Source organism: Bipolaris sorokiniana (assembly GCF_000338995.1).
Source record: "Bipolaris sorokiniana ND90Pr unplaced genomic scaffold COCSAscaffold_1, whole genome shotgun sequence".
NCBI lineage: Eukaryota > Fungi > Ascomycota > Dothideomycetes > Pleosporales > Pleosporaceae > Bipolaris > Bipolaris sorokiniana.
In genome coordinates, this window is record NW_006911895.1 from 956,921 (window position 1) to 968,028 (window position 11,108).

An 11,108-nucleotide genomic window follows, 5' to 3' on the forward strand; every position below is an offset into this window, starting at 1 on the left:
GAGCCGACAGACGCTGGCACGGAGGAAGAAGGTGCTTGGACATGAGCATCCGCATACGCTAATGAGCATGCACAACTTGGCACACGTGCTGGACAGCCAGGGGAAGTACGAAGAAGCAGAGGCGATGAGCCGACAGACGCTGACGCGGAGGGAGAAGGTGCTCGGGCATGAGCATCCACACGCTCTAATGAGCATGCACAACTTGGCACACGTGCTGGGCAGCCAGGGAAAGTACGAAGAGGCAGAGGCGATGAGCCGACAGACGCTGGCACGGAGGGAGAAGGTGCTCGGGCATGAGCATCCACACACGCTAATAAGTATGAATAACTTAGTACTATTACTAGATAGGCAGGGCAAGTACGAAGAGGCGGAGGTGATGAGCCGACAGACGCTAACGTTAATGGAGAAGGTGCTTGGGCATGAGCATCCAGACACGCTGATGAGTATGCACAAGTTAGTACTACTACTAGATAGGCAGGGCAAGTACGAAGAGGCAGAGGCGATGAGCCGACAGACGCTGGCGCGGAGGGAGAAGGTGCTCGGGCATGAGCACCTATCCACGCTGACGAGCGTATACTGCCTTGCCAATCTTCTTACACATCAGCGTCGCTACAACGAAGCCTTTGCTCTATACAAGAGAGCATGCACTGGGTACGAAACTACGCTTGGGAAGGCTCACTCAACCACGCATGCGTGTCACCAGCATTATGATTACGCGCTTGCATCTCACAAGCAGCACCAGCTTGCTATCTCTCCTATAACTACGGATAGCAGCGCACGTGCATACGCAGGCAAACAGTCAAAGCTGGTACGAGGGCTAGCAAAGATAGGTATTGGAAGCTCAAAGTCTGTGAGGTAGAGATAACAGATTCTACAATTATATGTATCAATTACTCTAAGCCAATTTCAATACTACTACAGGACTACATGTAAGCTTCTACCTCTACTACTCATCATTCACTCTTAAAACAGGCGTGCGTGGATTCCAGTGCGGTGTCTAAGCATGTATTCGATCACGTTGGACCGCACCAGTTAATGAGCGAGTTATGCTTAGCCTTAGCCGCTAGCTAGGTGGCTCTGTCTAAGCTACGCTCGCGGGACAAGGATCTAGCATCTGTACTGATAGAACACCACTAAGCCTCTTACAGTATTTTTGTACGACGTACAGGTAGCGCGCCTTCGTTGTCAGTCCTGCTCTGTAGAGCAATAGACTTGCGCAACAGCACTACGACCTAGGATACCATAGTATCTCGCTCGGGATACACTCTCCATGTGTATTTGTACAGCTTGACACGCTTTTTGAAACATACGTTAAGCCTTTGGCGCGTCCGAGGCTGCCCGAGGCGGGGCTGCCGTGTATGCTGGCAGCGAGTCGTGGTATTGCTAGCCAAGCAGGAGCTTGTAGGCGACGAGATAGAGTACAGAGAAAGCTCTAAGGTCAAGGACTCTATCCCGAGACTCGCTATGCCTCTGGGCTGGGGTTTCGTTTGTTGTGGTGGGAGCATCACCGGCATGCCGCCACGCAGGGTTTTCCGCCACACATGGAGGGATAGTAGTAGTAGTACTCGGATCCCAATCGTCCGCAATTTGCAAACTCAACTCCACCGGGATTTCCAGCGGCACTTCCTCCACGCAGCCGCATACCCGTAAAACGCGTCTTGATTCCCTGGGTACTGTTTGTAATCTTCTTCCTCACTACCATGTAGTACGCATCCATGTTATTTGGCGCACGGTTCCTATCCATTGTCCGACCAATCCCACCGAGCTTTGCCGCACAGGAAATCACCGTTTATATTCATGGAGAACTAGTGCAGGGGACTGTGTCAGTATCCACAAGACTCTTTGCCGCCCCGACAAGCACCACAACATCTATTGCGCAGACGCCAAGTCCAACAAACCCTTTACCTATTAGTGGGAACGATGGATTACCTGATGTAGGGAATGAGCTTGGCAGGATATCATCAGATGTGGGGAGAACTGTTGCCTCGGCGCCTACGGGCTTCGTCACAATCACGAGAGGGATACCTTGAGCAAGACGTTTTTGTTCGAAACTGCCCCACTGTAGGCGCCAGCACGATGCGTCATGGACTGCAGCGTCATCAAATGCTCTAAAAAGTAAAATATGCTATTCCACTGAAGAGAGTAATGGGCTTCTATCTTTTCATTTTGTTATCTTCATTACCCATTACCATGCCTTTCTTTCATTTCCGACACCCTTGGCGGGAATTCGCTGTCTATTTCTTCCGTTCAATCCCAGTTTCTAGAATAAATTGGACGTGGAACGGCTGTCGAGCCTGATTCTGCATATTGATGGCGAGTCGCTACAGGAGCTTTCGTTTTGAAACAAGCACGAAACAAGTCGGCTAGCCCGTTCCGGCAGACTTGGAAACACTCGCTTCTCCACTATCATGAACATTCAATCTCGGATAGTACATATTGCATAATGGCGCACTACAACTTTACCACATGGAGTAAATTCATTGCTTATTCTAGACAAGCCGCTGACGTGCCGCGACTTGGTTCCTGTCAAAGCAATGTCGTTCCCGCACCCAGTGGCCGGGATAGTGCGAACTGTTGCCGCGAAGGATTCATGGCGGCTCGCCGTAGTCTTCGGAGATATACTATCCTGTGCAGGCGCCTAATTGAAGCAAAGGATCAGCGTTTGGACACACATAAAAGCGCTGGACAGTCGTCCCTCATGGATTTTTTCCATCATTCCAACAGGCCAGTCCTTTCTTTGAACACATTCACTAAGTTCCTTTCTACCACATTCATTCTTTACCTTACATTCCATCTTTGTGATCAGGCATCACCATCACACATTTGAAACCCAAACACTGTACATAACACTTATTCAACACACGTCACCATGTTCACCAAGGCCATCTTCACGAGCGCTCTTCTCTCCGCCGTCTCGGCTCACCAGAACCTCCACCAGCTTTGGGTCAACGATGTCACGCCCGGATACCAGGTCGGCATCCGGATGCCACCCTCCAACAGCCCCGTAGTCGATTTGACGAGCAACGACATGGCCTGCAACGTTGGCGGCTCCAAGGTTCCATCTGGCGTCAAGACAATCGAGGCTAGCGAGGGTGACAAGATCAAGGTCCAGTGGGATAACTCTGGCCATCCGGGACCGATTACGCACATGCTGTTTGGCCCCGTCGATGATGCTTCCCAAGCCACTGGTATCGGAGCCGGATGGTTCAAGATTGACGAGATGGACTTTGTTGGTGGAAAGTGGGCTTCCGAGATCATGCAAGCGGCCAACATGTCGCATGAATTCACTCTTCCCACTGGCCTTGCCAGCGGCGAGTATCTACTCCGTTCAGAGATGCTGGCACTCCACTCTTCTCAGACAAAGGGTGGCGCGCAGTAAGTTAATCCTCTCTTCACTTATCAGGTCTAAGCTAACATGTCAAAGATTCTATATCGGCTGCATGCAATTGAAGATCAAGGGCACCGGTAGCAAGGGCTCATGCACACCTACCATTTCGCTTCCTGGCGCCTACAAGGCTGACGATGCCAACATCTTCATCCCTAACTACTACAACGGATACGTTGCCACCAACTACAAGGCTCCTGGTGGTCCGGTTGCTACTTGCGGTGGTGCTGGTGGCGCTGCTCCCGTTGCTCCTCCTGCCTCCAACTCAACTGAGCCTGCTCCTTCTTCAATTGCCGACGAGGCTGCTGCCCCTACTCTTGCGCCCACCGTCCCTTCTGGCAATGATACTCTTCCATCGGCTCCGGCTGTCCCCAGCACGTTCGCCACCCTCCCCAGCCCATCTGCTGGCGTTACAGCTCCCGCCGGTGCTGTGCCCACTGGCTCTGTAGGAACTGCTAAGCTCTACTACCAGTGCGGCGGAATCAACTACAATGGTCCCACTGAATGCGAGGGCACTGCCAAGTGCGTCAAGCAGAACGACTTTTACTCGCAGTGCATCAACTAGAGGAATTGAGATGGCACAATGCGCAGGAGGAGATGAGATGTGGTGGTGGTGAAGAATTGTTGGTGTTCTTGTACATATAAACTTACGTAGATGTTGACCTACAATTTTACTTTTGACATTATTGAATTCATGTGCGTTCAGAGTGACAAATTGATGCAGCGCCATTGTGCAATAAAGAATAGCCAGGTTGGCTAGAGTTTGAAGCAGGAGGATGGGAAATGAGGAGGCGGTCGTGGCATAAGGTTGAGAAGAACAAAAAGCAACGTCCCTGTATCCTCTGATGCTGCGGTGGTCCCCTGAAGCACAAAAGGAAGGCGCACCGCGTGGCTGCTTGCTCAACAGGAAGGAGCGAGGCGTTACCTACTTACTTGCTGCAAGCTAATCTTCCATGTGTGTGTGTGCCCATGTGTGCTCATACTCGTAAAAGCAAAGCCATGTCTACACAGTAAAGTATCAACAGCTGTCAAATACACATGTACGATAGCGTTGTACCGGTAGCGCGTCGTGTACCGGTGGCGTGCGTCAACGCCTGGTCAGCCTCGATTCGCAGACAGAGCGGGAGGCCAGCCGATGGCTTTGTTTCAGGTTAACCGCAGTTGTACCACCCTGGCTGTCGTCTGAACAGCTGGCTTGAGGGGCGCATTGCATATGCAGACGAGAGCCGCACCTGTCAGCAAAATTCCCACAACCACACAGACTCGAGACGAACAGTCTTGATGCGACGCCGAGTCGCCGAAAAACAACTTTCAGTGGTTGCTCCTTTTCGTGGCTTTCGCAAAGCCCTGGCCTTCTAGGCCGCCATCGCCGCCGCCGGGGTTGCTCCACTATTGTCCGTTCACTACCCACGTACCCCCCCATCTTCACAATAACCATTCACACCACCCCCGAACCCCTCGACTTCTTCGTTAAAAACCACCAAAAATAACTAACCCTTAATCCCTATTCCATACCTCTCACCGAAATAAAAACTAAAGAGTTATCCTGCGTCGACTGCGGCTGCCCTTCAAGTTGTTGTTCGGCACCACCCAATAACCCACACCGCCGGCCCTCACAAACATACTAAACATGGCCGACAACAGGCCGACAAGCTCACACAGTTCCGACAAGGACGCGGTACGCACTTTATATTTTCTCCATCATGTCCTTGTTCAATACGGGCAAGGCTTCAGTGTGCAAGTTTGCTAACGGTCATGCGATTACAGGACAGTTTCGAGGACGCATCGGAAACTTCACCTCGCCCAGACTCGCCCGCTGAAGAATCACAGTCACGTTCGCGCTCATTACTTCAAAAGGAGACACCCTCATCAACCGTACAAGAAATCAAGACGGACTCGACTGCACGTGTAGCACCAGCAGCCCCCAAAGGCAGCAAAGACGACGGCAAAGACGATAGCGATGAAAGTGACGAAGATGATGAAAGTGATGGCAGTGACGAAAGCGACGAAACAGACGAGTCCGGCACAGGCAGCGAACCTGAAGAACCGGAAAAGCCCACCGACGATGCACCTGCCAAAAAGCCACCCCTACCCAAGAGAGTGTCAGTAACATCGGACATGGACGATGTATCTTTGGATGGTGGTGCGTATTTCCTATCTGTTTGAGACAAACAACACCATGTGAAGAATGGAAACCTGCATTCCAATGTCAGGAGTATCCATATCTCCCGACAGCACCTGCCAACTTGTGGCTTCCCCACGTGTGCCAGTTAAATGTTTCCCGATTCCGAGGCTGACCCACTGCAGACGGTGCAAAAGCTCCAGACTCCGTGCCAAAAGCACCACTGCGAGACTCTCAAGACTCTACGGCTTCAATCCAAGGCCTCTCCGGAAGGATGTCTCCTGTTAAATTTCCTCCACCCCCCGCTCCGCCAGCCGCGCCAGCCGCGCCAGCCGCTTCAACAGCTTCAACAGCTTCAGCCGCTTCAACTGCGCCAGAAAAGCCACCAACTACATCCAGAAAACTTACCGGTCCTTTCGCGTGGCTGTCAAGAAATAGTACCAGCAAGAAATCCGAATCTCCACCATCATCCACAACAATGACGGAACGAAGAAACACAGGGGCTTCCATTGCCACCATCGGTAGCAATCCTGACCTCTCGTCGAGCAGGACCGAAGGTGAGGGCGAGACTGGTTCGAACAACCGAACGAGCCAGGGAAATCTTCGAGACCGTTTCAAGTTTTTGCGCATGAGGGAGGAAGCCGGCATAACGATGGGTGACGAAACCAGTCTCAACGGCAACCCAACTGCTGTGGTGACCAGGCCGACTAGTGTCGGTCTCATCAGTCCACCCATCGTTCCCGAAGACGAGCCAGGAAGCCCACCATCACTTACAAGACAACCCACTATCAATCCAAAGCTGGCCCCCGGAACTGCATCTGGATTTGCTGCTGGCCCAGCGGGTGATGCAGCTGAGCCTGTAGATTGGGATCTCTGGCAGTCTGTGGTCAACGAAGGGCCAGCTGCCATCGCCCGCACTAGCGCAGAGGAACTTAACCATGCCATTGCAAACGGAATCCCCCAAGTCATCCGAGGTGTCATTTGGCAGGTGATGGCGCAAAGTAAGAACGAAGAGCTTGAGGTTACGTATCGGGAACTCGTAGCCCGTGGCACAGATAAGGAACACATGAGCCTTAGCGCACCCAACCTTAACGGTGGACAGACAAACGGGACTGGGAAGGAGTCAGTTGCTTCTTCCTCCTCGTCAGTTCACTCAGACTACTCGAGCCCACCCACTACGACTGGGAGCACAAACGTACCACCGGCCTCGCCGCCACTCACCGCAGACAACTCCGAAGACCCCATCAAGGTACAGGCAAGAGTGGCTGCTGAAAAAAAGCAGAGCGCTGCCGCCATCTCGAAACTGGAAAAAGTTATCAAACGTGACTTGGGTGCGCGTACAAGCTACTCAAAGTACGTCATGGCGGCTGGTTTACAGGATGGCCTTTTTGGTATTTGCAAGGCTTACGCTTTGTACGACGATGCTGTTGGCTACGCTCAGGGCATGAACTTTATCGCTATGCCTTTACTCTTCAACGTAAGTCTGAATACATGCTTCCCTTGTTACATTACTGACTTTACAAGATGCCTGAAGAAGAGGCTTTCAGCCTTTTCGTAACGTTGATGAACAAATATGGCCTCCGGGACCTATTTGTACATGACATGCCTGGACTCCACTTGCATCTCTACCAGTTTGAACGCCTCTTGGAAGACTTTGAACCTGCTCTCTACTGCCATTTGCGCCGTAGGGATGTAAAGCCTCAGCTCTATGCCACGCAATGGTTCCTTACGCTGTTCGCATACCGTTTCCCGCTACAGCTAGTCCTGCGCATTTACGACCTGATACTTAGCGAAGGTCTCGAGTTGGCCATCCTGAAGTTTGGCATTGTCCTGATGCAGAAGAATGCCGAAACACTGCTAGGCATGAAGGATATGGCAACACTCACGACCTTCCTGAAAGAGCGATTGTTTGACGTGTACATTGACAAAGCCCCTTCTGCAAATTCGATTCTTGAGAACGGTTTCTTTGGTTCCACAGCAGGCATCGACAAGGAGATTTACCGCGCTGACACGCTTGTAAAAGATGCTGTAGCTGTCAAGATTGCACCTGAGACCCTGAAGCAATATACTGCTGAGTGGAAGGAGCAACGACGGATAGAAAAGGACCGCGACACCGAGCTTGTAGGGCTCAAAGAAAAGGTTGCTTCTTTGGAACAAAAGGTGCGGTCGTTGGAATACCGAGCCGAACAATCGGACATGGAGCACGTTCAGGTTGCCTCCGAGCTCATCAAAACCAAGGTTGAGAATGAAAACTTGGAAGAAGAGAACGAGACACTGAAGACAAAGGTGCAAGAGCTCCAGAAGATTGTCGACACACAGCCTGCAGAAGTCGAAGCACGATTGAAGCACGAGATGGAGACTGTCATGCAAAAGAACATTGTTGTTCACAACGAGAACCGTAATCTGGAAGATGCAATGGCCGAGATGGAGAAGGAACTGGTCGATGTCAAGATGCAATGGGCTACGGTAAGGCTACTGCAGCTAGGTTGAGTTTGAGACACAGCTAACGAAACGTCTAGATTAACGAAGAACACGAGGCACTCAAACAAAAGTGGAACAACATCTCACAGATGATGAAGAAGTGAGCCCTGGATTTTGGGCTCCACGTATGCATCCGAGGCCAGCTGTTGGGTACCAGATCTATTCCACCGCGTCGATCGCCCCTTGATTCGTTTCTAATGTCTATATAAATACGTTTGCCCTGCCTATCACATTGCGTTGGCAGGGTTTCGTATGATGTTCATCTTGCGTGGGCGATGTTGGATTCACAACAGACGGGTGGTCCGCATCGCCCGCACCCCTGTTACATAAAGGAAGGCAGTGCCTGCAGTTCGAGCATGGAGGGAGTTGGATAGCTTGCATGAGTATAGAAGCAGAGGTTTGGGAGTTGCTACAAAGTGAACTGGTGGCATAATACGTCTATTTCTGCAGACGCACGGCGTTCTTTGCGGTATTACTAAAGTGTTTGCTTGCAGCATCGTAAGGCCTGGCGCATGTGTTGACTAGGAACCATCAATGGATCGAAAACATACTACCAAGTAAAAATGCAAGATATGATATGCAGTGATTTTGAATGATCAAAAGATGGCACTTGGTTGGCTCTCCCAAAGTGCCTTCACTTGTAGTCGCCAGAGGGCTAGAAACTTGGTTCGGCTAATTTGGCACTAGCGTGTACTAAGGCCGCGCCCGACTCCTCTTCTCCCTCGCCGCAAAGATTCCTGCTACCTGGACAGACAGCCACGGCGCGACCAACTCAGCTGCCGTATTTCTTGCCTTCGCCATTCCACATCTTGTTTTTCCTGTCCCTGCATCTTCTCTGACTTCACTACTAATCTTCTGGTAACGCGCAGCCTGCCATGGCCGCTCCTCCAGACCTCAACGCCATCCTGGCGGCTCTTGGTACGTTGGCTTGCAAACTGGAGTTGCCGCAGCCCGCGCATATACTGACTTTTCACCCAGCCGCCGGCCGACCGTCGACCACACCATCCCAGACACCCCAACAGGCTCCGCCTGCACAGCATCCCCCTCCGCAAGCCCTGCCACCAGGCTTCCCTGGCGCAATGCCTACTGCCACCCCGCCAGCCATGCCGGGCTACAGCTTCCCACAACCCACACACTCTGGCAGTCTTGACCTTAGTGCTATCAAGCCCGTGAGCTCTGGGTCTGTAAGCATCCAGGATGCGCTGGCAAAGGCGCGCGGTTTTGCAGCCCAGAAAGGCCTTGCCCATGAAGCAGCGCGCCCAGGTATTGCTGAACCTTGGTCTGGTTATGGTATCCCAGCGCAAACTTACACGCCTCCAGCTTACCAAGAAGACCCGCGCCTCAGTGGGCGCCAGCCTTACAGACGTTCTCGGTCGCGTTCGCGCTCTCCAGCGCGCCGAGAACCCGTGCGTGAAAGCTACAATCCATACCGCGATGAGCGTCGTGATGAGCGCCGAGGCGGCTATGGTCGTGAACGTGATCGCTCGCCCCCTAGACGTGACACCTTCTCTCCCGCCCAGCAATACGGGCAGGCTCGTTCGCCCCCTGCCAATGATAACTCTGAGGTGATTCTCATTGACTCTTCGTTGGTTGGTCTTGTCATTGGACGTCAAGGTGAGAGTCTCCGCCGCATTGAACAAGAATCCCAGACACGTATTCAATTCATCAACGGCCCCGAATCTGGACCTCAGCGCGAATGCCGTATAACTGGCAGCCCTAGTGCTCGTATCAGTGCCAAGCGCGAGATCAACCGTATCATCGAAGAGAATGGTGGAAACCCTGCTCGTGAGACTGGCCGCAATGCTAGGCCTGCCGCAAAGACGGTCGGCCAGCAACAACCGGCTCTTAGAGAAGGCGAACAGTCGTCGCAGATTATGGTGCCCGATCGAACCGTTGGTCTCATCATCGGCCGCGGTGGTGAGACTATTCGTGATCTGCAAGAACGCAGTGGCTGCCACGTCAACATTGTTGGTGAAAACAAGAGTGTGAACGGTCTGCGTCCTGTGAACCTCATTGGAAGTCCTGCTGCTGCTGCCCATGCCAAGGAACTCATCATGGAAATTGTCGATAGTGACACTAAGCAAATGGAAGGCACCGGCAACCAACAGCCGCCGTCGCAGCAACCTTTCAACACCAGACGTGACAACTTTGATCCCTACGCCGCTGGTGCTGGTGGCGCCGGCGCTGGCAAGATCAATGATAGCATTCATGTTCCATCTGACGCTGTTGGCATGATTATTGGCAAAGGTAACATATGCTGATATCTGTTATGCAATGATCATACTAACAGGAACCCAGGCGGTGAAACCATCAAATCCATGCAGTCCGAGACTGGCTGCAAGATCAACGTTTCGCAAGCATCTGGCGCTGATATCGAGCGCGAGATTGGCCTTGTTGGAACACGTCAAGCCATTGATGATGCCAAGCGAGCAATCTGGGAGAAGGTTGATCAAGTGGTACGTTTATTCCGAGTTTGGCCATGTTTATACGATACTAACTGAACTCAGCGGGAAAAGAACAACTCGCGCCGACGTGATAATGGCAACCAGGATAATGGCTACTCACATCAACAGACACCATCATATGGACAGGCTGCTGCGCCTGCACAAGCTCCGCAAGCCGCTGCCCCCGCTGCAGGTGGCGCTGCTGCTGACCCGTACGCCGTTTATGGCGGCTACCAGAACTACCTAGCAATGTGGTATGCATCCATTGCTCAGCAACAACAAGGCGGCCAAGGTGCCCAAGGACCCCCAGGCGCATAGTCGCCACCTAGTCGCTGTGACCGATGCACATCTTGCTGAACTTCGCCGAGCCCTGCATGTTTGCATGACCAATGCTTGGATCTTTGCTGCCTGGCATGATTACTATACCCGATTTTCTGGACCTTATTTTTTTCGACTTCTTGATCTGCGCATACCCGATGTTCTCATGACTTGCGGATGACACATTTGCACTTCATGCCTCCAACCACTAGCTGTCCTCGAGCATACTGTCTACGACGGTGTGGCTTTTTGACTATGCTTACAAAGGGACACCGTTACCGTCGCTGCTTTGCGTGAGCCGAACATCGATTGATCTATGCCTGCCGTATGGATGACTGTTGCGAGCTCCCCAGTCCTT

General features: G+C 52.2%; 4 protein-coding genes across 4 annotated transcripts in view; all 4 read left to right on the forward strand.

The window, feature by feature from the left end:
- Window positions 1–859, forward strand: part of COCSADRAFT_78748 (uncharacterized protein) — a gene marked incomplete at both ends in the record, with an annotated part of 4,223 nt that extends 3,364 nt beyond the window's left edge. Inside the window, one exon of the mRNA XM_007696472.1 lies at window positions 25–859. Coding sequence (XP_007694662.1) covers window positions 25–859 — 835 coding nt within the window. The remainder of the gene's footprint in view (window positions 1–24) is intronic.
- A 1,862-nt stretch (window positions 860–2,721) lies between these two features.
- Window positions 2,722–4,075, forward strand: COCSADRAFT_32038 (carbohydrate-binding module family 1 protein). Its single transcript, XM_007695992.1, has 2 exons — window positions 2,722–3,375; window positions 3,425–4,075. The coding sequence occupies exons 1-2, from the start codon at window positions 2,870–2,872 to the stop codon at window positions 3,948–3,950; spliced, it is 1,032 nt and encodes a 343-aa protein (XP_007694182.1). The 5' UTR covers window positions 2,722–2,869; the 3' UTR covers window positions 3,951–4,075.
- A 540-nt stretch (window positions 4,076–4,615) lies between these two features.
- On the forward strand, window positions 4,616–8,572 carry COCSADRAFT_32039 (uncharacterized protein). Its single transcript, XM_007695993.1, has 5 exons — window positions 4,616–5,063; window positions 5,153–5,528; window positions 5,693–6,984; window positions 7,032–7,973; window positions 8,027–8,572. Exons 1-5 carry the CDS (start codon window positions 5,016–5,018, stop codon window positions 8,090–8,092), a joined length of 2,724 nt encoding a protein of 907 aa, XP_007694183.1. The 5' UTR covers window positions 4,616–5,015; the 3' UTR covers window positions 8,093–8,572.
- A 291-nt stretch (window positions 8,573–8,863) lies between these two features.
- COCSADRAFT_78008 (uncharacterized protein) lies at window positions 8,864–10,750 on the forward strand (the record flags this gene model as incomplete). The annotated part of the gene is made up of 4 exons (XM_007696473.1): window positions 8,864–8,906; window positions 8,967–10,235; window positions 10,287–10,444; window positions 10,496–10,750. The coding sequence occupies 4 exons, from the start codon at window positions 8,864–8,866 to the stop codon at window positions 10,748–10,750; spliced, it is 1,725 nt and encodes a 574-aa protein (XP_007694663.1).
- Between the last annotated feature and the right edge of the window lie 358 nt (window positions 10,751–11,108).

What these genes read in the sequence shown, in the direction of transcription:
- COCSADRAFT_32038 (XM_007695992.1), top strand. Translation starts at nt 2,870, where the DNA reads ATGTTCACCAAGGCCATCTTCACGAGCGCTCTTCTCTCCGCCGTCTCG. An exon ending in CAGACAAAGGGTGGCGCGCA is followed by an intron (nt 3,376 to 3,424) that starts GTAAGTTAATCC and finishes AACATGTCAAAG; the next exon opens with ATTCTATATCGGCTGCATGC.
- COCSADRAFT_32039 (XM_007695993.1), top strand. Translation starts at nt 5,016, where the DNA reads ATGGCCGACAACAGGCCGACAAGCTCACACAGTTCCGACAAGGACGCG. An exon ending in CGATGTATCTTTGGATGGTG is followed by an intron (nt 5,529 to 5,692) that starts GTGCGTATTTCC and finishes GACCCACTGCAG; the next exon opens with ACGGTGCAAAAGCTCCAGAC. An exon ending in CTATGCCTTTACTCTTCAAC is followed by an intron (nt 6,985 to 7,031) that starts GTAAGTCTGAAT and finishes TGACTTTACAAG; the next exon opens with ATGCCTGAAGAAGAGGCTTT.